At 45.5% G+C, this 27,724-nt stretch overlaps 1 protein-coding gene and 1 long non-coding RNA gene across 6 annotated transcripts in view; one reads left to right on the top strand and one right to left on the bottom strand.

The window, feature by feature from the left end:
- Positions 1 to 11,534, bottom strand: part of LOC138569950 (uncharacterized) — a 154,703-nt gene extending 143,169 nt beyond the window's left edge. The window contains exon 1 of the long non-coding RNA XR_011303357.1: positions 11,186 to 11,534. This is a non-coding gene — a long non-coding RNA (uncharacterized lncRNA). The remainder of the gene's footprint in view (positions 1 to 11,185) is intronic.
- The window catches only part of CDK14 (cyclin dependent kinase 14), a 2,372,392-nt gene that overhangs the window by 974,853 nt on the left and 1,369,815 nt on the right, over positions 1 to 27,724 (top strand). For all 5 annotated transcript variants that reach the window (XM_069648415.1, XM_069648417.1, XM_069648419.1 and 2 more), the window contains one exon: positions 2,666 to 2,760. In XM_069648415.1, coding sequence (XP_069504516.1) covers positions 2,666 to 2,760 — 95 coding nt within the window. The remainder of the gene's footprint in view (positions 1 to 2,665; positions 2,761 to 27,724) is intronic.

The raw sequence follows: 27,724 nt of genomic DNA on the forward strand, positions 1-27,724 counted from the left end.
AATTTCCTTTTTCTTCCATAATGTATGACAGTAATATGCAAATTCAAAGAAACCAAATAATTGCAATCTCTTTTCAGATACACTTGTGAAAATATAACACAAAACGTTGGCATATTGTTTCGTAATTTTATAATAAATATTAATTATTTTATTAAAAATTAACGGAATATACAATTGAATTTGGTGTCAGAACAGAGGTTCTTTGCTTTGATCTTCATAATACACTTCGATTTATGTTCCTATGTATTGTAATTCAAAGGTTATGACTTTCTGCATGTCAAGTCAATGGCAATTATGTGTTGTTTTAAAACCAAGGGAAATATACGTGCCCTAATATTCCTCATTGTTTCTCATTCTCAGCACCTGACTCTGGTAAGCAGATTCACATCATGAGTTTAGTAAGGTCTTGATTGTGCTTAATGTAAGTCAGTTTATAGGGCTGTTTATGTCCTATTAGTATCAGTCCTACTGGCCAGGGTGCGAACGTCTTGGCGCAGAAGGCCCAGGACTATGGCCACTGCGTCGATTTTGTGTTCCATTGTTGTTTGAAACATTTTGATGGCCTCATGGATCTGGGTATTGCTAGGTTCAGCCGTCACCGCGGGGGGATCTTACTGTGCCTCCATGGTCGTCTCTTCTGAGGTACCAGGTCCTGCAGGCCCTCCGGCTGTGTAGTTGTCAATGGTGGTTTGGCGTTGCTTAGACCTTGTCCCTTTCGTGGTCATCTTGACTAGGTTGCTGTTGATCTGCTATCTCCAGTACAGGCCCACGGTGGCCAGAGAGAGGTGGGGACGCGAGCCACGTATTCCCTGTGCCCCCCGTTGATGTTTGGCTGCCCTGCAGTGCATGTTCCGTGAGCGTGGTTTCTTGTTATGAGCTTATGGTATGCTGGACCTGGTGATTGTGTTAGGTGGGGAGTGGGACGGGTGGTACGGCACCCAGGTTATGGGCCCCGGCGTGCCGACTGGTGTGTTGGCTTCCCCCCGCTCACCCTGTCAGTAGTGCCTCGCCTGGGCATCGTTGTCTTTTCCTCTTGCCCTCTGGGTGGGCCACAGCAGGTGCCCCTCTGATCCTGTGCGTCCCAGTCTTCTTGCAGGCCCCGCTCGCGGCTGGTGGGGTGCTGCGTCTCCGGTGCTCTTCCTCCCGTCTGCACTTGGTGATGCGAACCCTCCGCCGTCCTGTGACTGCGGCGGCGCCGTCCTCCTCCCGTGTCAGGTCGAAGCACCGGTTGTATCGGGCATCCGAATGTAGTCTCTGGGCTACGCCGCCGGTGCCAGGATGGGCTGGGGCCCCAGTGCAATCCACCATGTAGGGCCCAGTCATTGTGTTAGGTGGGGGGGCGGGCAGTAGGGCACCCAGGTTATGGCCCCCGGTGTGCCGGCTGGTGTGTGGGCTTCCCCCCGCTCACCTCGTCAGTAATGCCTCGCCTGGCTCCGTTGTCGTCTCCTCTCGCCCTCCGGGTGGACCGCAGAGGAAGTTCTGCTGATCCCGTGCATCCCCGCCTTCCTGCAGGCCTCGCTCGTGGCTGGTGGGGTGACGCGTCTACGGTGCTCCGTCTCCCGTCCATGCTTGGGGATGCGAGCCCTCCGCTGGTCCGTGACTGCGGCGGCGCCGCCTTCCTCTCGTGTCAGGTCAAAGCGCTGGTTGTAGTCCCTGTGCTCGAACTGCTACGCAGGTCGGCATGAGGGAGCTGCCATTTTGGGGCTCGGATTCGTAGTATCTTGCCTCGTAATTTTAGGGCACGCTCGGTCACCGTAGCGGTATGCAGGTGCTCGATGGTGTCCGCAGTGGATGTAGAGGTTCTCAGGCTCCAGGAGCAGCATTAATCCATATATATCAGCTTATGATGGCCACATCGCTCGGAGCACACCAAGAGCGCGTCTTCTTTACATGGCGGTTAGCCACGCCCCCCCGTTATGTGTAAGGTTAACTGTGATGAACCAATTAACAAATAAAAATAAAAAATAAAAAGCTGTTCCTGAAACACTGAATTTTCAGCACATTCATGTTTTAGACCATATTAGTGCAAGTCCAGATTTTAGTTAAGAGAAACAAAAAAAAAGTCACCATGATGAAAAAGCCTGAGTGTATTCAATTCTGGTAATATAACTTCGCCATCATGTGTCTCTAACTGTGAACATATGTAACGTAATCGTAATGAAAAGATGTAAAAAGCAACCGTACACTATGATGTGAAGTAAGGGCCCAATGACAATATACTGCAGTGCATACAATGAAAATGTGTATCACAAAAATATATACAAAAAACAAAATGTTGGTAGAGTGGATGGTTATACAGATTGCCCCCAATGCAACACACAGACATGGGCCAAGAATTCAGAGATCCTAGGAGATAGAAAGGGCCGCCCCCAGGAAGGGGTGACAGTAGAATAAATGGTTTCATAACTTTCATTTACTTTTGTTGGGAGTCAAACTATTAATAATACTTTTGAACTTTTTTCAAATTCAGAACTATGTACTAGACATTTCTGTAGTTGCTATTTGTGTATTCTTTAATGTTGCACTCTTTATTCTTCTAGTCTATACACCTATAGTTGTTATATTTACATGGACTCTGTTTTAGTCGCTGACTTCTTACTTTACATTTTGTAGTTATAGTCTTTCTGAATGCCGTATACAATAATCCACTTAATTTACTTTCCAGCTTCACTATTGAAAGGACTGAAACATGCCAACATTGTGCTACTTCATGATATCATCCACACCAAGGAGACATTGACACTTGTTTTTGAATACGTGGTAAGTGTAAAATTCTGATTCTGATTTATGTAGACAGATTATCTTTGCTAATATGGGGATATGTGTATCAAGCTTGATGGATTATGATACAACGCAGACTGCTTTGCATCATACTTTAATGTAGCTTCCTGAAACCTATTGTGAAGAGCCAGGAATGAGATGCGGACACAGAGGACTAATGTTTTTGGTTATAGATTTTTATTAAATATTAAAGGGTTTGGAAAAGTCCTCACTTTCCCTAAACTAAGAGGTATTTCCCTATTTTGCCAGGGGTTAAGATTAATTCTAAACCTTCTAGCTAGCACCTCTTTGTTTTTGCTTTGTCACCCCGAGTGGGACGGGTATGCCCAGACGTGGGTCCAGTGCCTGCCTAATGAGGTCCAACAAGGCCAAAACATGCCTGGGGATGCTTTTGGTCTCGTGCAGAAGGGATGTGACCTAGCAGGGCTGGACTGCCCTGCTTTTGGGTGGGTCCAAGCCTGATTTGCATATGGTCTTTCCCCTTCTGTAATGGCTTGGCAGCATAGACCAATGGGCTGGAGGGTTGCTCAGAGCAATGCCAGATGTTACGATTTCAGCCATCACCTCTTTGTTTTTGATTTCCCTACCTCAACCAACTCGAAGGGTCTGTCCTGTGTCAAGATGTCCAAAGCAAAAATGTCCTGTGTCCAAAGTCCTATTCTAGCCCTCACACTAAGTAACTCTAAGGTGCTAAGGGTAATGGTCCTTACTTGAAATGTGCACAAATGTTCAGGTTCAACAAAAAGTTATGCATCCTACAAATGTTCCAACTGAATGATGTTCACAGATCCTGGGAAAGACTCTTTCCCAGGTGTCTATCAGCAAAATAAAAGTTCAAAAGAATAATGAAGTTCTTCATAGTTCAAGAGGATGACTCCGTTCCTCATAATGTTGCAATTACAGTTCAAGAGGAACACTCCCCTCCTTTTGAGGTTGAAATGTATCCCAGGGAAAACAACTCCTTTCCCCAGGTCCTTTTCACATTCAACGTAATCAAAGGTGGGAATCTGCCATGGGATTCTTCGATTCACAAAACAACACCTGGTGTACGCTCCTGCCAGGTTCTTTCATATAGTTCTTTGATATAATTTGGGTCTGAGTACCAGACTCGCAAAAGCACCTGGTGTACTCTCCTGCCAGGTTCCTTTCCACATTCACTGTTCGTACACTTGACTTTGCCTAATATAATTTGTTGCCAGGGCTTTCTTATGCAATTTGTTTCACATACTTGACTTTGGCTGGTATACCCCCCGCCAGGACTTCTTCAACACATAAAGGTTCCACACAAATGAGTATGCATTGCAAACCTTTCCTTTTCAGTTTGACATACTAATTTTCCCAGTTCCTACTACTTTGTTTCACAAATTTAGGTGCGGGTCCCATACTCGTGGATCTTCTGCCTGGTGTATTCTCCTGCCAGGTCTTCCTTTCCCAGGGTCAAACAGTACCCAAGTTATGCACTCATTTTAATTCAATCCCTGGGTCCCAAGCTTGTTCTTATTCTCTCTACAATCTTCCCTTAGGCACTTAGGCATCTCAAATTCCTCATTCCATTTCCCGGACTCACCAAGTTCATATCAGTTTGGACAAATGGTACCCGGCACACATCCCGAAGCATCCCAGTGCCTGAACACCCCTGTCTGTGCTCACCGGCTTCGTGGGCTGCCTTGACGTCCTTCATGGTACTGTTTCCTCCAGCTGCTGGCTCCTGTTTGGGGTTGGCTTCCCTGCTGCTCTCTGTTGTCAGCAACGCCTCTGAGGGACTCTCCCATCCTCTGTTCATGGCATCCTTATAATAGACTTCCCTCTCAGAAGTCTCGTCTGCCGGTTTCCTCCGGGACTTCTTCTGTCTGCCTCATAACGCGTCTCTCATGGACTTCCTGATTTGTGCAGGAAACAGCAAAACTCTCTCTCTCTCTTCTTTCGCTCTGAATGTTTTTAAACTTCCTGGCTCCAATTGAACCAGCCTGAACACTAGAGCGCATAGCTCGGTTCTCTGGTCTTGTAATCTGTATTGTTCTCCTCTTCCTCCTCTGCCCAGTATTCTTAGTCAACCTTAAACAGGGAGAGATCAGGATTTTGTTGTTGTTTATGAATGAAGATTCCTGTTTCACTTTACAATACGAGACCTGCGAGCTTAGGAGCTGGCATTAGCAAACAGCGACACATTGTTGACCAGAGTTTGGAGCGTCCAGTCAAGCGAAATTGAAGGTTGAAGAGTAGAAATAGGAGGACGCCTGTGGCTACTTGTCACTGAAAGATCCAAATTGGGTATGCACGAGACAGGGTGAAATCCATCACCGCCCTGACCACTATTGAGAGTGATGTTTGCAGAGTAAAGGTGTTCTCTCTCCCCCTGTAAGCAAGAGTAAGGAAGCCAGTAGAAGCAACAATTAATGTTTGCATTTGAGTCTTTGGAAAATCACATCCAAGCGACCAAGGATCAACAGGAAGACCAGGGCTCTCAGGAGCTGAATTCTATAGACGGGTCCCATTGACAATACACACAAGTGAAAATAAACATGCCCCTGATGAATGTCCAGCATTTAGTTGCCTTGTCAGGACAGAAACTTGTACAAGTCTCACTTTTTGGGTGCAATGAAATGTATGGCCTTTTTGAGTGCAATAAAATGTATCATGATTGACACATTCAAGTGGCTATGATTCAGTGTGGTTTGAGATACGGAGGTACTCTCCACATTATATAATTTGTGTGTACATATCTGTATTAATTTGAGGTTTTATACATTAATTTGAGTGTTTTAAGACAGTATTATATGTGTGTGATATGAACAATAAAATTGAATTATATATTTTTTAACAGTGCATGTTGGTCCTTTGCGGCTTAGGTCTTTCTCTCTAATTATCAGTTGAGGCAAATATCTTATACCCTTCCTTTTGTATAATGAATGACTTTACAATACGCCACATGGTATTGTGGAATTACTGGGAAGCTATGATCTTCATAAAGACATCCTGTCCTGATATTACCACAGAATCTAGACGGTAAGGATGTTGGATCTATCTTGTTCTTTTCAAATAGGTAAGGAAAATACCATGTCTCGTCTGGTGAGTCTCTCCTACTCCCGTGAGGGTTGTCTCCCCCCATGTGCTCCTCCCACAGATAGCCACCGCCATGGTCAGGATTAGGTAGTGGCTGCTGTCCCCTGGCTACATGAGGCAAACCTTTCCCCAGGAAAGGTGTCATGAAATCGCCAGATTCGTCACACTATGCATAAAAGAAAAATTGGGAACACTTATGCAGTGCTTGGGTTACACAAATGATTTTTCCTCAGATTCCTGGAGCTTAATTGTGTCTCATTTCCATCACTCTGATGCCATCTGCTTACCCATTCTGAATAGGCTTCAGTAAACCTAGATGCACATTCTACACATCCTGGAGTCCAGTGGAAACTTGGTGGCAGGTTACAGTACAGGTCGTCGAAAATGTCCCTTAGCATATCTATGTAGAGCTAAAGCGGCCTCCTATACCCTTTACTGGGAGGTTCAGTGTTAGGTTGGTTGGTTTTAGTTTGCCCACCTCATTGGGGCAATGGGCATAATTTTTAATTGTAGACAAACATATGAAAAACAAATTGATTTCAGACATTTAAAATGTGTTAACGTACAAAAATGGCCACTGAGGCACAATTGGATGTAGAAACATGAAATTGCATCCTCCTAGTTCTTTGACTTACTAAACAGGTTTGTTTTGCTGTAAACAGGTGATTTGATGTTGCGGCATTCTAAAAGACTTCACCGCCATCAACAACTATCAATCAGTTATGATCCTGCCTTTCATCTGTAAAAAACATTTTAAAGGTTAGTCTTAAATTATCTATTACTCTTCCTCACCAATAAGAGCCCCCTGTAATCCTCTACAAAATGGACTCCCACAAAAGGGCCATAAACCTGCAAGCCCCACCTCTGTCTCTAACTTTATGATATATGTCCACCACAGAATGCCTATCTTCCACCACAGATGCTCCCCACTTCCTAATTCTTGACTATCTGCTAAGGTGTGTACAGTGAATCAGAGCAAACTCTTAAAAACAGTGGAACATTGATTGATGTTCTCTTACACATATCCCCAATGCTCCTCTACACTAGTGTCCACCAAACTACCAATGGCCGTTGACAAAGTCTATGCCCAATCTTTCTCAATTAACCATTATTATGGACATGAAAACCTCTTTTGGTTCCTACCACCACTCTCTTGGTGATAAACCTCAATCTTCTCCCATGAACAGTGTTACTCAACATCCAATATTAGAACAGCATAAGCTATCTACCACATAACTCTTGCAAGAAGAATATCCTCTACATACCTGAACCCCAACCCATACCATTTGCCATCCCATTCACTTCCGACACAGTGTTCCATTGCTGTCCATCAAGTGTTACCTTTGACAACAAAATGGTGTTCTTGACCTGCTCAAAGATGACCAACTCATCTCAGTTTCCACACGACAACCAGCTTGATTAATGCTTTCTTACCTAGCACTATTCCCAAGCTTGGGGGCTTATTCTTGCCACCCAAGCCTTGATCAAACCTTCTACAAGACCTTTCTCATTTAGCAATGTATTGAACTCGTCCTTTTTGATACATTTCTCACATTCGTGTTCAAATTTGTCACTGGCTTCAAACCTACTCCCCCTACCTTGGGCTTTTAAGGTCATGCCACCAATGCTTTTAAATAGGAAAACAATACTGCCTGGCACTTGTGCCACCTGCCATTTTATATATTGTTGTTATTGTTGTGCTCCAACACTTGAAGGCTCTTCTCCCATAGCCTGAAATGTGACTCCTCTACTTGTACCATCAAAAATATTCTCAACAGCCACCTCCTAAAACTTGAGAACACCCTGGTTATGGACACCAAAGTCAGTGTTTTGTGCACTCAGGTCATTTCAAATACTCATGTGACATCTCTCCTAACTAGAGATTACCTGGCTGACTTAGCTACATTCTCTAGTGGCTGCTGTAGTTTGATTCTCATAGATATGTGCCAGAAAATCGTGTTTTGTATGAAATCCCTTGTAGGCGATAGATGCTTGCAAATCAAACATAGACCCCATGCCTGGGTACAACTTTAAAACTTCCAAAGCCTGAACATAATTTTCAAAACTTCAGGTGGCTGCTTGCTGAAATTGGGAATAAACCCAATGTGGGTTTTGCTTAACTCATCCTTGTACAAACTGTTCAGCAATCAGTCTTTTTTTTTACGTGTTTCGCATTGTTTTACACTTTTCCTAATAGCCGTGTGGGAACACGCACAAATCCAGCAAATGTGTTTTACTCTTTTGAGGACATAGCTCTCATCCAAACTACTTTTTGTCGAAGGGCTTAGGCACTCGACATAAGGGTTGCTCTAATCAAGGATATAATTGTAGATAGTAGTGATAGAGGATGCTGATGATTGATGCAAGGAGGAGGATGACAACAGAAGAAAGGAGGCAGTGGAAGACATTGGGAAGGTGGTCAAAGTAATAGGTAGAAGAGGTGTAAAGAAGTAGAGATGGGAGGAGAGAGAAACATTTTGTGAGTGGAATATCAGAAAGGAGGAGGTTGAAATGTGATGCAAGGAGTAGGTTGGAAGGAGATATAAGGAGGGTGGAAGGAGAAACGAGGTGAATTTTGGGAGGAAATGCAACACGAGGCTGGAAGATTTATTCTGGAGGGTGGTAGAGAGATCCCCATGAGGAAGGAAGGAAGGAAATGCAAGGATGAGGATGGACCTTGAAAGGAGAGTAGGCGGGAGGAGAAATTCAGGAGGAGGGGGTACCCCAAGGAGATGAGAGAAGCAAGGAGGACATTTAAAATAAAGGTAGAGAGGAGGTTGGTGTAGAGATTCAGGAAATAGGCATGAGACATACCAAGGAGGTTGGAAGGAAAGTGGAAGAAGAGGTTAGAAGGGACATCCTGGAGGAGGAGAGAGGGAATGCCATGGAAGAGGGAAGGTTATTTAAAGAGGAGGTTAGAGGAGAGCGAAACCAGAGTGAAAGAGGGAGAGAAGGCTCGAGGAGAGGTCAAGGAGGCACTGAGGAACGACAGCAGAGCAAGAGAGTTGTCAGATTCCTTGAGGAATTACTTTACCACACTCCTCAAGGTTTGACGAGAAGGGTAGATACATGTACGCTTCATCTGGCCTGTCAGCCACCTTGCCCTCAACTGGAAGAGAGAGTACAGCTGGGAGTCCACGCATGACTGAAGAGAGAAGTAGTGCACTGACTAGATGCCTTAAGTCGGAGCCATGTTGCTGTAAACTCGATTTATTTACATTGCATTTTTCCCATTTGAGTGGAAAATAGATCAGAGGAATAATAGCATAATTATACGGGCCAGAAAATAATATAATGGGATCGTCTAGATCCCAGACAAAATTGAAGAGCAATGCTTTATATGGATCTATGTGATCACTGCGCCGCCCGTAATTCCGCTGACGAAAATGTCGACTACAATTACGGCGTATCGCAGTGATCAGATGGATCACTTTTGCCTGTAATCCTCCAACTCGCACCCCCCCCACACCTCACTTACCTTTCTTGCGCAGCACTTCTGTGTGCGCGCCGACTGCCTTCTACCCCCACAGGTAGAATATTATAGGGATGTTCTGAAAAAGAAAGACTTGCGAAGGGAACATGAAGGGGACTTCATGAAAGCAGCAGCCAATGGCAGAGAGAGTGGAGACAGGTGAAAGGAGTAGACCGTAAATTCATTATAGTTTTAGGCTAGTTGGTGGAAGGGAGGTATGGGTGGTTGCAATTAGGGAGCAGAATTACAGCGGCAGTACTCAATTGAATTGCAGTGTATGCCAATAGCGGACATAAACAATAGACTAAAATAGCAGGACAGTAGCAACCTAAGCAAATAAATTACTAGCTGGTAGCAATCACAAAACTAACTATCAGGCCAATAGGGGAGACCACAAAATGTAAATAACAATTGCTATAGCGACCACAAAAAAGAAATAAAAAACAGGACAGAAGCCACCCACAAATTTTAAATGACCGTCTGCTAGTGACCACAACAACTTAATAACATGCGCTGACAGTGACCAAAAAATTGAAATATCAGGTTTGTAGCGACCAAAACTAACAGGAATGCAGGGACCAGAACATTGTAAAATACAGGCCATAAGGGACCATCATCAATTTAATAGGACTGTAGTCACCAACACATTAACTCAAAGACTGGTGCCAACCAGACACAATGTAAATAATAGGGTGATAGGTTGTCTCGGGAGGATAACTCAACGGCAACGTGCTTGCCTTGGAAGCAAAACGATGCAGAGTAACACAGGTTCGATTCCTGGGTCGGCGCTTAGAAACCTCTGGGTATTACGCGTATTATAAATAACATATCATATCAAACAGCAGTGTACTACAGAATCATAATGGGTTAGATGATCTTTCGGTAGTGGTGGTCGAAGTTAGTAGCGTGCAGGCTGGATAGTGATGGCCTGGGATAAAAGTGCTGTCATTGAAGATTGCAATACTGGGTGTTGCTTATTCTGGGGAAGAACTGAGCAGTGCAAGCCAAGCAAGTGGGCAAATAGGTGAGATGGTTTGCCTAGCAGTGATGGGATGGATGCCCTGTTGGGCAATTCTAGGGGGCGGACTGAGTTGCGGCTGAAACCAAATGAAGCAGCATGACGCTACAGTTTCTAGGCAATACCCAGGTGCTCCGAATAAAAGGGAAGTCCTGCATTAGGATGTGAGTAACCACTGCACTCGCTCGTTCATTTTGTTGCATTCTGGGTGACATCATTTATTATGAATCTCCCCGGTAGTTATGAGACTGCAGGATTTAAGCAAATCGCAGCTGTGCAATTTAGAAATAGGTTATTTTGTGGTGGGTCCGTTGCAGGATCGATTATTCAATAATTACACGTTATGAGTAAAACACCAAACGCCTCGTAGTAAGGGTGTGCTATAATTGTAAAGTGCTTGAGGCAGTACGCAGTGTCGCACATATCCTCCCGCCCATCACTCTCTCGGTGCATGCGCATTTTGAATGTGCAAGGAAGGCACACACTTCAACACAGAATCTCACGCACCGTGCTTTCGAAACTTGACCGGCATTTAAGCATTCCATGTGGCATAATTGCCTAATAGTCATTTAGAACAGTTTTTCCAAGTACACATCTCAAAGTCCATAAATTAACCGCAGTGGAACGTATTAAAGCAAGCAGTGTGGCGTAGCCTGCACTGCTGGCTGCTGCTTATGCGTATTATGGTCTTGTACACAGCTGAAGACCTAGCTGTTAATTACAACTGAAATTTGCATATCAATTTCATTGTTTACCGCGCGGGACATTGAGAAGTCTGGAACTGCAGTGTGCGATTAATCATTTTACATTTTCGCAGACACACATATGGCGTTTGTTCAGACAGAACCTACCATTGCGCTTTGGCATTCTGAAATGCAAGGCTAGTAATTAACCTCATCTGCCTCCAGCGATGATTAGGCGGCCAGGCTGCACTGCCTGTCTCCCGGTTGCCTCCGAACAATGAGTTCTGCTGTTCTTATGACGTCACTCGACACGGAGATCCGGTAGGCGGCCAGGATGCTGATGGACGGGAGAACAAACCCCCTCCGCAAGAACAGCAACTGGAACCCGTGCAATTGTGTCCACAGTGTATTCGTTACCATCTGCCATTGCATCACGTGCAGAAATATATCCGGGGCATTTCGCAGCTTTATAACTGACCCATCCTCAGACGTAGGAGTGGTTTATGCTCCTGTCTTACCTGTGTGGTGCATTTGGGGAAATCCGATTCTGCTTAGATCTGGAGCGCGCCGGTTGGCATGCCAACTATACGTATAAGCGGTTCATCACACGTGTGCTGCTGTCACACACATTGAAGAATTTGAAAGATCAGGTCCTACTCTGGTTCTGATCACAAGACCAGCTTGGCTGGCAGAAGTTGAAAAGTTGAAAAGTATTATTGGACTAACAAACTCGTGATACATGAAAAGACATGCAAAATAATATTTTTTTGGTAATACAATAATTTGCATTAATATAGCGCTACGAACCCCCTAGGCATCCGAGCGCTGCTTACTATTATCCATGGTGCGTGGTGCTCATTTATCGAACTTGGAAGGATGAAAGGCTGAGTTTGCCCCTACTGGGATTCGAACCTGCATCTGCAGGCTCTGCAAAGATGTCAACGCAAGGCTCTACTCGCTGTGCTATCTGACCAGCTCTCAATTAAAGGGAGCTCGCCAGTTATTGATCTGTGAAACAAAAAAGTCGAGACAGTGTCTAGCATTCCATTTTTGGACATCATAGTAGCAAACAACAGACTTTTGTAGCCATATAACCTGGGCATTTGTCCATTAGCTATGCCATATGCATCATTAATCTCTTCTTCTTGTAAGCCCCTTTTCCTTCCCCTCCAGTAAGGTGCTGAATGAGACATTTTCCTTTTGTTTGGCATAACAAGGCCGTAGATTTATTTTCACATATATACAACCACAGCAAACAGATGTTGAAAATAGCTCCAAAGGTGTGGCGACTGCTCCCCATCCTGCTTCCCCCTTTTTTTCCATGTCCATCGTAGGCCCAACTCCCCCAAGACCTTCGAGTCTGAGAACTGCCTGCCCCTGCAGGTATTTGCGGACTGGGGGAGCGCCGTTTGCTGGGGGGAAGCTGAGCCCACATTGCTACCGCCAGACACCCGCACCGTTTAGGCTCCCAGGAGGCGCTGTCCGGAATGAGTGAAGCCCCTTCTAGTTTAGCAATGGCTCATTCGGAGTCTTTCTCTTATCATTGGTCGCCACAACACCGCACTGTCATCCTGCGACAACGACGTCCAGGCTCTGCCGTAGTTGCTCCTCCTGTAGGGTGGGTGGGTGTTAAAACTAAAGCCTCTCCTGGTCGGTGGGCGCCCGCTGCTTATGAAGCCCTTGCTCCTCCCCTTTCTATTGTTGCTCTTCGCAAGCTTTTGGTGCGCTTGGCGCTTTTTCTGTACTCTTCCCGCCCTCTCCCCTGCCCCCGAGCAGGGGGAGGGAAGAGAGAGCGGAAGGAGGAAGGCCCCTGCCCCGGTTATCGGGGTGCCTCCTCCATTTTCCCTTTGGGTCTCGGTCGTCACCTTCACAACATGGGAATTTGCCCATTAGCTATGCCATATGCATCATCAATCTCTCCTTCTTGTAAGCCCCTTTTCCTTCCCCTCCAGTAAGGCGCTGAATGAGACATTTTCCTTTTGTTTTGCATAACAAGGCCGCAGATTTATTTTCACATACATGCAACCACAGCAAACAGATGTTGAAAATAGCTCCAAAGGTGTGGCAACTGCTCCCCATCCTGCTTGCCCCTTTTTTTACATGTCCATCGTAGGCCCAACTCCCCCAAGACCTTCGAGTCTGAGAACCGCCTGCACCTGCAGGTATTTGTGGACTGGGGGAGTGCTGTTTGCTGGGGGGAAGCTGAGCCCACATTGCTATCGCCAGACACCCGCACCGTTTAGGCTCCCAGGAGGCGCTGTCCAGAATGAGCGAAGCCCCTTCTGGTTTAGCAATGGCTCATTCGGAGTCTTTCTCTTATCATTGGTCGCCACAATACCACCATGCCAAAGGTGGCTTAGCGCCCACCGTGGCTCCCCCCTTTCCTTGCTCATAGTTCCAGAAGTTTGGTGCACACATTCCAGAAAAACAATTCCATTGCCTGTGCTGATAAATGCACTCCGTCTCTTAAGTAATACTCTGTGGATTTGAGGTTGATCAATCCATGTCTGATGTGCTGAAAGCCCCTTCCTTTGCAGAATGTAGCCATTACACAATTCAACTTTCTTCTTGAATTCTCCACTGCTGCATGATTCGCCGCACCCCTCCATTCCTGCCTCGGAATGATTTTCGACCATACGATCTCGGTCTCCCCCATTTGTGCTGATAACTCCTGTAAAGAAGACATAATTTCCCTCAACAGGTTCCCTCGCCCTAAACTAGTCAGGTCGTTGTTACCACCACCACCACATCGGCCTCTGCTGCCTACCCAGCAGTTTGTGCATGTGTCCCTGCATCTGTGACCATTTCATACCTGGCACCCCATGCCAATGTACCTGGTATTCCCCAGCGGTCAACTCCTCCTGCTTGGACGCCCAGTTTGCCCCAGCCCTCGACACAAATGAATGGCCCCCCACCCAGACGGACCGTCGCCTTCTTTTTGTCGTCGCTACTAAGGGGAAGATTGGGAGGAAAGCCGTTAGTACTACATTTTTTCCGGCCTGATATATCTTTTAAAACAACCAGATTTCCAACCTCCTATCTGCTTGATAGCCTCAGCGCCCAAACCCATCCCTGCTGCTGATGTGGCTGCCCCTACCCTAAAGGAATGGGTCCCGTACACCCCCATAGAGAATCCCGCCTTCGCCAGCGCCATGTCCATCACTCTCCTGAACTGAAAACAACTCAAAGCTGACCCGTCACTATGCATTAGGAATGGCTCCCCGTTTCCTGTGTGGATCCTCCACTTCAAATAAGTGGTTACACAACCAACTGGGCAAACAGGGCTGCCCTGGGTACCCCTAGCGTGATGGTTCTGCCTTTCCCCGTCTGATCAGTCTTGGATTTTCTAATAAACATGTACACCTGATCACCCCTTACGCATATATCGGCCATCCTCAGAAAACCCAGCTCCTTACCTTCCTTATTGACAGGCACCAATTCGCTTACCCTTAGAGCCCCAACGAATGCCATTGAGAAGGCCGCTGAAAACAATACTTTCTCGTACTTGTCCCTACACACCCCAGCCAGACTCCTGATCATCTCATGCAATATCCCCACGTCGATGGGCCGCCTTTCATCAGGCTTGGTTTTAACCCGCCTGGTCCAACCCTTCATTGCCATGACAATATAATCTCCTTCGTGGGATCGGCCCTGCCCCCTATTTTGTAGAAGTGCGTAATGGCAGCCAAATGATAGACAACCCACGATCTGGACCTTCCTTGATGCCAACACCATCCCACAAAGGCCCGCACAGGCAATTCCTTCTGAGTCTCAGGCAAGGTGCTGTTCTGAAAGGCTAAGAAACGCTCCCAGCACCCCTTTTATCTTTGCACCGTGTCTGGTGCCAGTGCGGAGTTGATCAATGTGCTCCGATCTCCCCAATCATGCCCCACCATTGTGTTTGGAAGGGTGTCATTCTTGTGTTCGCCTCTGGAAGGTTTTCCGAAACCTTGTCCACTGCAAACGAGAAAGAGAATCAGCGGCCACATTTTTAACCCCGGGGATATGCCATGCCCTGACCTCAGTATTCAGATGCAGCAAGCCCCTGGTGAGCTCCCTGAGTAGCTTAAGCGCTCTGCCATTCCTGCTTGTCCCTTGATTGATAATGTGAACTGCCAAATTATCAGACCAGACCATCACTTTCTTGTCCTGCAGCTGCTTGGGCCACAGCATAAATGCTGCCGCTATCGGAAACAATTCTAACAATGTAATGTCACTGGTGATTCCCTCCTTCTGCCACTGTGCTGGCCACGGTTGTCCACACCATCTTCTTCCGAAGATGGCGCTGAACCCAAGTGCCCCTGAAGAGTCGGTGAACAGTTTTAGGCCCATGTTGTGCCCCAAATCTTCTCTCCACAGCAACACACCATTAAAGTTGTCCAAAAATTCATCCCACATTTTGAGGTCCTCTTTGACCTCAGCCCCCCCAGTCGTACGTGCTGGCCTACATGCTGTAGGCCCACCGTTTTTAGTTCCACATTTCTTATAAACACCTTTCCTGCCGGGATTACCTTGCCTGCAAAATTCAGGTTCCCCGCCAAAGACTGTAGCTCCCTCAGAGTGGCTTTTTCTCTGCCCAACATCCCCGCAATGACCTGTTTCAGTTTCGCCACCTTGTCTTTCGGCAGCCTACATTCCCCAGCCATCGTGTCAATCTCAATCCCCAAAAAGGTCAATGTTGTGACTGGACCGACCGTCTTCCCCTTAGCGAGGGGAACCCCAAATTCTGCCATCAATCTCTGAAATACCCCCATGAGGACCTCCCAGTCCTGTGTTCTTTCTCTCCCAATAAAAAGGAAATCATCGAGGTAGTGGAGTATCCCCCGATTTTGGACCTTTGCCGCACTGAGAATTCTAAGAAGCGGCTGAATTTTTCAAAATAAGAGCATGAAATTGCATAACCCATGGGTAAACATTTGTCATAAAAGTATTCTTGGAGAACCTTGAAACCTAGCAGGTGGTTGCTGTCCTTATGTATTGGTTATAGGCGGAATGCCGACTCTATGTCCGCCTTCCCCATGAGGGCTCCCCCTCCCATTGCTTTCACCAATTCCACCGGCTCATCAAATGATGAGTAGTGAACCCTGCATTGTTCCTCAGCAATGCCATCATGAACTGACTCACCCTCTGGGAAAGACAGGTGCTGGATCAATCTGTACTGACCAACCTCCCTCTTGGGCACCAGACCCAGAGGTGACACCACCAAGTTCTGCAGAGGAGGAGAGGTGAACGGGCCCGCCACCCTCCCCAACTGTAACTCTTTCCTCACTTTCTGTGCAAGTACCTCTGGCATAGCCAATGCTGACTTCAAATTGCAAGCCTCCCTTGGCCCGATGTCCCCGCTGAAAGGAATCTTAAAACCCAACCAGATTCCTCCCCACAAAAAGTTTGCATCACCCCCATCGTGATATGCATTCAGAAATGGAATCATGGCCTGCAAATGTACTGGTGTTGGTAGGTGTTTTTAATCATGCTTGCTTTTTCCATTGGATTTAGAGCTGCCCTTTGACTTTCCTTCTCTGCTTGAGGAGCTGCGCCCCCCTGAGCTTGTGCTCTTTGGTTAAACCTACATGAATTCCCGTGCACTTCCCTTCTGCGAACAACCAGCATTCCGCCTGCTCCCCCTGGTAGCTGGAATGGTTATTCCAGGAGGAGTTACCACAAAAGGACCCTCTCCCTCTAGAGTAGGCCCCCCTGCCTCTACCATACGCCGGCCTATCTCCCGGAACCTTCTCACCCAATGGCCTAGGTGGTACCATTTTCTCTATCTACCCGCCCACGTCCACTTCATCCCAGGTCATTTCCGGCCATACCTGCATCTTGAGTCTAAAACCCCTGTCATAATCGATCCATGCATCGCCCCCATGCTTTAGATACTGTTCATGAATGTATTGTTCGTATGCAATCATTGCCACACCGTCCTGTGGAAACTTCTCTAACATGATGGTGGCATACACCCAAAATGCCCTTAACCAATTATCAATAGTGAGCTCCACCTTAGGCCTCTCTCTCTCCTTCTTTTCCTTTCCCCTTTCTGTTGGTTCACTGAAACCCTGCCCCACGGGTTCCATCCCTACCAAATCCTGGATTTCCAGAAACTCTTTCCTCCTTACACGCTCTTTGTATGCTAAAAGGGTGTGCCATGCTAGAGCGTTCACTGCAACCCTGGCCGGTGCAAATCCTGGCATAGGCCTCCTATACACCGTGACATTGCTTGCAATCTCCTGCCCTTAGCCTGTGGTTGATGACCCCCCTGCCACGCCTACGCGGCCCTCCAAACCCGCCGGCATCCTGACATTATTCGTTCCCAACCCGATAGGTCCTGGGACCCCCACCACAGCGTCCCACCGGGCTGAGCTGTAAATGAGGAGGTTGTCCCTTGTGACCCCTGCCCGGTTCCCCCACTCTACCCTGGTACAGTTCCCGTGACGGCCCGACCCTCCACCAGCACCCCTTGATCTAAGACCATGTTTCCCCCTTGCTGATGGATTGCTTCCCACCCATTGCCCACTTGGTTAAAAGCATTACTATTATTACAAAGCATCTGTCCATTCACTCCATTTCCCCATGCTTTCATACATTCCATGAACATACCTTTAACTATCTCCAAGGTGGTCGGACCCTTAGCTGCTACCGCCAGTGTGGCAACAGGTGCGCTGCAAGGACCTCCCATCGTCCTTGGAGCCTCAGCAGGTAGCAGCGCCAGTGTGGCTGCAACCTCCTGCGCCCTCCCCCTTCCCTTGGGGGTGACTTTCCGTTTTCGTGCTGCTTCCGCCTGCTGCTGGCTGACCTTGGCTTTTTTAGTCATCACCCACTTTCTTTTGCTCACTGGCTCTTCTTCTTCCATGAGCTCCTCAATGTCCTGACCATCTCCCTCCTGGGAGTGCACCTCCACCCATGCTTCCTCCACTGATGTTGGTGGGAACAACAGAGGTGACTCAGACCTCTGGCTGCGCCCTGCTACTTCTACCCCCATTTGTGATGCCATTTGCTGCATCCAACTGGTGCCATATTTGTCCCCAGCCATCCGAGCCATTGCCAAGAAAGCCTCCAGGTCATCCTTCTGCTGTGCCTCCATACTCTTTCCCGACTTGGTTAGTGCAGCTCACATGTTTGCCCACTGTCCGATGTGTGCTCTGCACCGTTCCTGCCAAGAAGCCCGCTTAGCGCAGCTCCTGTCCTTTGCTTCACTAGCTGGCTTTCCCAGCTGACGTGCATGTACGCAGACCAGTCCAAGGGTAGACCCCTCCTGCCTTTGCTGGCAGCTCCACCGGAGCCCTCTTAGAGCAGCTCTTGTTGGGCGTAACAATGTTCGTGGCCCTGCAGCCCTCGATCCTGATCTTTGTTGCCTTTAATGAACGCGCTCTTCAAGGTGGCGTTGGCTGGTTGCATTGGCTCGTGCCGCTCGACCTGCAGCCCCTAGTCTTACCGGCCCGCGTCGCCTTCCAATCCGCCCTCGTCTCCGCCTCTTTGATCAGTTGACCGGAGCCTTCTTCCAATGAGCGTCACCTGCTCTGTCCTTCGTTGCTGATCCTTGGCTCGCGCTCCGCTGAGAGACCACGGCTTCTTCCAAGATGGACGCGCCTCCCCTTCCAAAGCCCGCCATATGGGGAAATCCTCTTCGCTTCTCCTCTTCTGCTTGCCGTCCGAGTCGGTTCCTTTCACTGGTCCTTCCGCCTTGACCTGGTGCTTCAGAGAGTAACACCAGGTACCGTGCCGGCCCGCAACTATTCCTCCACACATGAAGTCCACGACACGAAGTCCTCGAACCAAAATCCTCTCCTGGTCAAAATGAAATCCTCTCCTGGTCGGCGGGCGCTGCTTATGAAGCCCTTGCTCCTCCCCTTTCTATTGTTGCCCTTCACGGGCTTTTGGTGCGCTTGGTGCATTTTCTGTACTCTTGCCGCCCTCTGCCCTGCCCCCAAGGGGGGGAGGGAAGAGAGACCAGAAGGAGGAAGGACCCTGCCCCGGTTATCAGAGTGTCTCCTCCATTTTCCCTTTGGGTCTCCGTTTTCACCTTCATATACAGCATAGAAACACCAGTGGCTAAAGGTACACGTATAGAAAGTGTGAACACACATTTTGTTAAAAAAATAATTATAAGCCAAAGTAGGGGGCTTGTGGGTCTATCGAGCTAAAATAGGGGGAAGAACCACAGATAATTCCTCAGTGGGTATTTAAAATCAACACACAGTTTCCATTCCCATGCTGTCCAGCAACAGTATTAGGGTGTAATAGCTGCCACACCTTGGCCCATAATGAGAGAACAAGAAAAACAGAGTTAAGGTATTTGTGGTAAAAATTGGCCGCCATTACAAATCACTTTCCCGATAAAGCAAGAAAAGAACACACAAAATCCACAGGGAAAACAATCTGAAAATGGAGAAGACTTTGTAAGGTTGAACAGAAAGCATTATTATTCTGCAAAACCATTGCCAATAGGTTTACAAATCTGGCGACCCAGAGTCTGGATCAAGAAATGCATTGGGATCAGGAAAGCAACCACTGTTCGGAGCTAATGCTGAGCTGGAAAGACATGTATGTTCACTATCTGTGAACACTGACCAACCCAGAGGAATATAATACGATTTTTACTTGCAGGAGCTACTTTAGGTCAGACATGTACAATGCTGGCAGCTGATAGCAGACTCAAATTCCATCAACCATCTACACAATGGACTGGAAAGCTATGGTATTTTATGCTTAGTGCCCCAGATATTTAGCAGAGCCAGTCTTAGGGCAGGGCGGGCCGGGGAGACGCCGTGGCGCCATTAGCCTCCAGGGCGCCATTAGTCCCCAGGGTGCCAGCTCGGAGGAGCCTTTCAAGGGCTACCCCGAGCTGGCATGGTTGGAGAAGTATCATTTTGAAATTAAATGCACTTGTGGCAGCAGCTGCATTTAACAACAATAGGGTGCTGGCACCCTATTGAGATAATTACCACCCTGGGCAGGAGTGGGGCACTAATCATCTTAATAGGGTGCCAGAGCACCCTATTGTTAAATGTGCCGCTCCCGCGAGCGCATTTAATTTTAAAATGACACTTCTCCCACAACAAAAATAAATTGACCAGGGTTGCGGCAGGGGTGGGAGGGGCGCCAAATTGTTCTTTTTCTGCCCAAGGAGCTGCTGCCACTAAGGCCGGCACTGATATTCAGACAGGTGGCAAATGTTCTTTTAGATCTCTAAGGGAGATTCCCTTCGAGACTTGGAGATGGCAATGTGGATTTCTTTACAGGACAATTCAGACAATTCAACAATTCAAATTACAAAAAGCTATCTCTGTTTGGATGCCAAACCCTGAAACAAGTTATTGAAACGAAATATGCTTTGAGTTGAAGCTAGAAATATGCTGTTGTTTTTCTAGTACGTGACAAAGCTTGTTGGAACTGTGGCCTTGCGTTATTGTTTAGATTGCTTCCTCGGTAAATAGCCTGCTACCTGTAGGAGGATCTCAGAGGGACAAAGCTCCTGATGTCCCTTTGTTGGTAGATGCTGATTTGGGTAACTGAGATCCAAAACCTGTACTTTGTGGCTGGCCAAGTGTTCCTTAATCCCTAATGATTGTTAATTTCCATAGATGGTAAGTGTTTGCAACAATTGTTAGTTTTTATTGCTTGTAAAGTGCTTTAACCATAGATTGTCACCCGTGAGACATACATTTTAGTTGCTCAAGGCTTACATAGAATTCAAAGTATGCAATTACTTTGATTTCATTAGTGCCGACACGTGTTTCAACCTTTAAGGTTTTTCTCAAGGCTGCATCATTGTGACATGAGTGATTAAGTGACAAGTGGATGGTGATAGAAACACATAAAGTGACATTTAGTTGATACAAATTATTGTTGTTGATGTAGGGAGGAAGACCATAGTTTACATATTTATACATTGTTAAATGATCCGTGACATATGTCCGGTATGTGAAGTATTCACATGTATTAAAAAATATGTAAGTGCATGGTCATATCACACACAGATTAATCGCAAGTATTCATTACGGCCAAAACATTCATTTAGTCACGTGTAGTGGGTGGGCCCATATAGTGCCATATATTTCAGAAACATAGTCCCAATGCCAATACCACATAAAGTTAGGAAATTGTAAGGCATTTAAAAGGAAGTCAAAAACCACACTGAGAATTATAGCGCCGCCATGGCGATTGAAGTGTAAAGAAGAAGATGAGGGACATAAAATAATAAGAGAAGTTCGTTAGTATTTGCTGATGTGTTACACTGGTGTAGTTATTAAAGAAAGGCCTGTGTCCCACTTAACAAGTGTCATGTATGCGTGGTCCCAGATGGGTGAAGTTGAATCTCAATTGCAAGCATGTGTACTGGATAGTACCTGTGGGAGTAATTGCGTTTGGTATAATTGTGAAAGTTGGTAAAACTTCCTAAAAAAAAACCCTTCCATTAGGTCCTCTGCTGTTAGTTCCAGTGGTCATGAGGACCAGCTTGTTAGTTTAATACTTGGTTAGGGTGAGATTGCGTAAGGGTGGACCTTCAATCAGTTTTCAGTTTTAACATTGGCTGTTAGCCTTGAACATTTTTGGTGCGTTACATTCGGAAACTGTAAAGGTGCCCGTGCCGTTTGAATTAGACCCAAGAAATTAGTTAAGTCCTGTTTCATGTTGCATTATGGGCGTAAACAGATGTTGGTGCCCAGTCTCAAGTTAATTGTAACTACGAAGTGGGTGCAGTCCATGTTACTCAGCGATTTGGGTCGTAAACCGATGTATGTGCCCCGTGTCGGGTGAATTATATTCATGAATAGGGCTCACTCCCTATTAATCGTGGCTCTGATAATGCGTGTTTGAAGTTGTTTTTTTATTTTATTTTCATTTTATTGGTTTAACTACAAACCTTTAAAATAAAACACATCACAAAAAACCCCTTTCCAGATATCCACCTTTTTTTTCCTAGTTCTCATAGTCCATAGTGAATTTTACATACATTTGGAGTCAATTGGGGCAGGTCAACCGATTTTCAATTACCGCCAGAAAAGATGTTAAAGGCAGCAATAGTTTCATGTCCATTCCGTAAAACATTTGTTGCCACCAATTCTCAGCACAAAAAGAAGGATGTATCAAATTGCATGGGCCCAAGTATCGTGTTCTTTCTGTTCGTATGTCACTGCAAAATAGCACCAAATGTTTGAGAGTTTCCTTCTCTTTTGCACAACAGCGACACATTGGATTTAAGTTTGCATTAGACGACCATGCCCGCAGGCGTTCTTTTGTTTTGAAGGAATTTAGGCGAAGTCCCATGAACAACCTTCTGGCATTTGGGTCAGGAAACAACTCAATATATTTTTGTGTATTACCAAACGCACGAGCGTCAGGTGGAGCATCAATCATCATTATAGATTCCACTCTCTGTGAACATGTCTGCTCCCAGTCAGCGCACCAAATGTTTACTTTTGCTGCGTTTGGATTCTCGTGAAGCATTTCAGACTTAATATCGAATTCCACCATCAGGCATTCACATCTCTTAAGCCACATTGACACAATGCTCGACGTAGTCGAGGTGGCGCTATGAAAAATTTCGAATTGCGGAATTCGTTCACCGGCCTTTGTTTTACGGTACAGCGATAATAGGCTCCAACAAACTTGCGCGTGAATTGAAATTAGCGATAATTCATAACATATGGAAGACATTGTTGTTCCTTTAGGTAAACCCGATACTTTGATCCAAAAGATATTTTCAACCGAGGAGCAGACCTCCCATGAGCAGCCCAGGGAGTTTTCTGACCCGTACATTAGAACCGGAATTACCTTTTGATGATAAAATTTCAGGACCGGTTTAAGTGAAAACTTTCCAAATTTCTTTTTATCGCCAATGCTTGACTCGCAAGTTGCGTGCATTTCCGTTTTGTCACAGTTATCCATGGACCATCATTAATACAAGAGTTTAATGCCATCCCAAAATATTTTACACAGATTTAAATCTGCATCACTTCTTGTCCCATAGACCATGTTGCTATTTTAGCCCTACTGGCCATACCGGCTTTGAGATTTTTGAGCACAAGAATTTCACATTTCTTTGTATTAACAAATTGTTGAACGGCGTTGAGTTTCCTTTGCAAGCCGATCGGTGTTAAATCCAAAAGAATAAGATCATCTGCATAAAGGAGCCAGCTTTGATGCGATTTATGTACCTATGGAGGGAATTAATTACTGCCTCTATGGTGGTTCCTATGTCTGATATAAACAGGCTGAATATCGCCACCGCCAAGGGGCATCCCTGTTTGACTCCCTTGAATGTTTTAATCAGCGTTGACAATGCACCTGTCTGGTCCAGACGTACTCTAATTGAGGATCCCCTATGCAGCTCTTTAACATCTGCCATTAAATCTTCCGGGCAGCACCATGCACGCATTGTTTGCCACAGAAGTGCCCTGTCGATCATATCAAAAGTATAAGAAAAGTCAATGAAGGTGAGGTAGACCATTGTGTTTGATTTTATCGCCTCCATTTTAAGTAAGTTCAACAACAACAGGTTTAATGAGCATCCCACCTGCTTAACAAATCCTGCCTGTCTGACGTCCACATGTTTTGATTGATTTGCCCACTTGACTAGTTTTTGCTGTAACATGGTTGTGTAAATTTTGCCTAAAACGTCCAGTAAAGCTACTGGACGATAATTTTTAGGGCACGTTCTGTCTCCTTTTTTAAATACCGGGACAATCACCTCTGATTTCCAGGACTTTGGTGTTCGGCATTGCACGTTTATTCTCTCAAATAAAGCCATGCAAACATCTGCCCATAGCTCCGGATGTTGTTTAATGGTAAAGTTTGTTAAGCCGTCCGGGCGAGGGGCTCTTGAACTTTTTGCTTTAGTAATTATTAACATAATGTCATCTTTGGGAAATGTTAATGCCCAATTTGTAAGAATTGGTCCATTTGAAGTGTTGGCGTCGCATTTGCTTTGTATAATTCTTAGCTATCCATGCTACTTCTGATACCATGGAGATTTGTAGTGCTTCTTGGGGAGCTTGTGTGTCATTGATGATTTTCCAAAAGTCTCTTGTGTTTTTGTTTTTCAAGCTCTCCAGCATTAGTTCAGCGTCCTTCTGTAGCATTAGACTTTTGTGAGATTTAATCCAGTTTTTATACTTTTGTCTAGCCTCCTTCGTTTTCAATAACTGTGTCTCTATGTCTGACACCTGAGCTTGTCGAATTGCGCGTCTCAACAGGCGCTTCTGTTTTAGTATGTCCAGATCGAAACAATGTGTGCGTGTCAGATTCATATGTTTTGATCCGACGTTCTTAGTTTTAAATTGTGCCAGTAGGTGTTTGTATTCTAACATGGACCCTGTTTGACAATAGAGGCTGGACAACTGGACAGCTTCATCATCGTCAAGTCTTAGCCTCACTCTGTTTGCTTCTACGATGATCCTGTGTGCCCATTTTGGCGTTGCGGTTGACGGCATAGACACTAATTCCACGGTCAGCATGTCATGGTCGCTATTTTGTTTTTGAACAACTTTTAGTAATTTCACTCGTGGGTGTAGTGCTACGGAAACAAATATGTAGTCAATTGTGGAGCCCTGATCAGTACGATTCCATGTGGGGGCTGGCGGTATGTCACCCAACGTACATCCGTTCAACATCTGTAAATTTCTTGCCTTCATTTCATCCATCCAGTGGGTAGCTAAGGATGCATTCTCTTCCTTCTGGGTCTTAAAATAGTCAATATGTAAACCCCCATAAACTATTATATTTGACCCATTTTGACCTTCTAGTAAGCGATCAAGTATATTTGAGACTTCGTCTATGAAATCATGCTTTCCAGCTCTGCAGTGGTTTCAGTACAAATTCAGTATTGTTGTTTGATCCGTGTTGTGGATCTTCAGGTTTAATGTTGCGATTGAAGTTTCCTGGATAAATGGCGAATGATTAATTGAATTTATGATGCCAAAACCCGATGATCGCCTTACTAGGGTTATGAGTCCTGCCATCGGACGCCCCTTGTTAGGTTTAATAGCGGGATTTAATGCCAGTTCAAACTCTCTTACTACTGGCACAACACTTATACAAGTCTCTTGCAAGCATACAATCGCAAGACCACTCAGGCACTTTGTATTAAACAAATGACTGAACCCTCGTGTGTTCCAAGAACCAACTATACAGGTCTGTGAATCATTCTTCTTCTGGCATTACTGTTGGTCTTTGTTGTTTAACGTTGCTGCCAGCCATTGCCAATCCTGTATTATGTCATGGTTATTATGACTTTTGTCAGGTCAAGCGATTACACTTCCAGACTGATTTTGGCCTCGTGTGGTTATGCTTATTTTATCTTTAATAACCTCCAGATCGGTCTGCTGGTCGTCAACAAACGAGACTTGTTTCTTTCCAGTTTCAGACGTTTTGTGTTTTGGGTCTTCCTCCTCAGCGGTGTTTGTGGCAATCCTGGCGGGTCCCCCCTGAAGGTATTGGCCGATTGCCATAGATGACTGTTGCAACTTGACGGCTATTTGGACATGTGCTGAAAAATGAGACTCCTCGTTTTCTTTTCTTGTTGACGTTACAGACTTCACATCATCCAGTCTATACACCTCAAATCCAAGTGAGAAAAGAGACACATTTGCTTCAAGGAAAGTCGTTGCTATTAAAGTAGAGGTTACATGGAGAACCACTTTATCGTTTCGCCGTTCATCTGGGAACTCGGCTATCTTTAAGTCATTAGAGGTAATTGCACGTAATCCTGGAACATGATGTAATAGTCTGATGATGTTCCTACGATTCAAAATCAGATTATCAGATGACTCTAGCCTCTCAATCAGTAATTTAACCACAACCCCACCTTCGGCAGCCACATTCAGGTTGTTTGGTGTTTTGAGAGGACACGTTTGTGTGTTTCTTTTATATGACCATTGTCTTGTGGATCATGTTGTTTCGATTGACTTAACACATCATTAACATTTCTTGGACGATCTATTTTTCCACGAGCATCCGTTGCATTGTGTTTGTATGCCACGTTTCTTAAATTTTGCTCCTGGCAATTTCTATGTATCCTGAGTCTTTTTTCATGCATTGTCATGAAGTCAGGACCCAGAGGGAGGGATGACTGTAACTGTTGGTCGTCAACTTTCTCACTGATGCTGCAAACCCTTTCAGTCAGTAACCCTTTTTCAGACGGACGTGTACAAGTCACGTTTTGAGTTGGCTCTTCAATCTCAATAACTACAGTTCTGACCGCGCACTGTTCTCTTACATCATTTGTGTCAACATTTGCATCGACTCCAGTGTCGCGTTGTTCCACAGTTGGAATATTAGTCATTTCCAAGTCCTCATATTCAGTATCGTCATATGTAGACATATTTAGCAGCTCAATAGGGATTTCCTGCTCAACGCTCTCACTATCGATTAAAACTACATCGATTGGAGTTGCTGACGGAATGTCAGGTGATGATTCTTTTGTTATAGTTGAAGTTGATTTATTATTGTCTTTTGCCAACACATGGACCACTTTAATATGACGAAGAAATTTTCGGCCGCCATTCAGTTTGTGCCCTTTCTTTCCTGGTAGGTTTTTAGATTTTTTGCCCTGCTGGAATTTTAGTTGTTTTGTGGGCCCCGTAATTTTGGGTATGTCAGACTCGCCATTAAAAATTGGAAAGAGCGTTGGAAACGGGACTGCAGTGATTGTTTCGTCCTCGTTTCTAACTCCATCAATTTGTAAGTTCGTATTTGAGGTGGATTCAGCTTGGGTTTTATGCAGTGCCTTAATTGCCGTGCTTCTCGCTTGTTCAAATGCTGTGTGAAATGAAGCATCCACAATTTTATCAAACGGTACGAACGCTACCATTAAGTCATCATTGCTTCTTGTCATGCCAGGAACATCTATTGTAGTCATCATTGTCTCTCTGTTATCAAGGTTCAGGTCCATGGTTGCTGTATTCAGTTCTTGCTGGTGTGTTTTTCCGGGAGATATTGTTTTTTGTAGTCCCTCTTGATTCTCCTTCGCAATACGTGTGTATGCGAGAGATCTTTGCATTCATGTCGGTGCATTCTATGACAGGTACGTTCCAATTCTTTGTCGGCCGTTTGCCATCATCCGATTTTTCACTTTGTGCAACCGCTTTTGTCATTATGCCTTCGTGTTTGAATAAGGCAAGGGCTTCTCTAGCAACTTCTGCGAAGAGTCTTTTGTCAATTGTGTCATTTTTCCTTTGATCGCTTAACAGTTTGTATGATTCGTCCAGCCTTTTAAAACCCTCATGTTGTTTGGTGTTTATTTGGCCACATACTTGTTCCATTTGGATCAATTTAGAATGTATTAGTGCCACCAAGGTTGTCAGATCTTTTGTCGCATCATTTATGTTTTCATATAACTTCATAAATGGTGCCACCGAAATGGCCAATGACGAAAGTAACACCGCTTGTAGTGCCATTGGTGGCATCGAATTGCTTGCATCAGGACCAGATGTTTGAGCCATAGAAGACCGATTCCCCCTGGCAGGAATAGCTCTATCTCTCCTAATTTTGGGAAAAGGGCGTTCTATAAAAGAAGAGTCAGATGTCTCATCAGAATCAGAGTCGTCAATGCAAGATAATTGCAATGTTTTCGGTGACAAGTCTCTGCCTACAGCCTCTCTCGTCATGTTAGTACACAACCTTTTCTGAGAGGTGATCTGTAAACAGGATAATTCATGCGAGCAATCTTTGGGATCGACTTTATCAGTCATTTTTGCACGTTTATAAGGC

This window comes from Ambystoma mexicanum, chromosome 2q, assembly GCF_040938575.1.
Source record: "Ambystoma mexicanum isolate Mex_15411 chromosome 2q, UKY_AmexF1_1, whole genome shotgun sequence".
In the NCBI taxonomy this organism is placed as follows: domain Eukaryota; kingdom Metazoa; phylum Chordata; class Amphibia; order Caudata; family Ambystomatidae; genus Ambystoma; species Ambystoma mexicanum.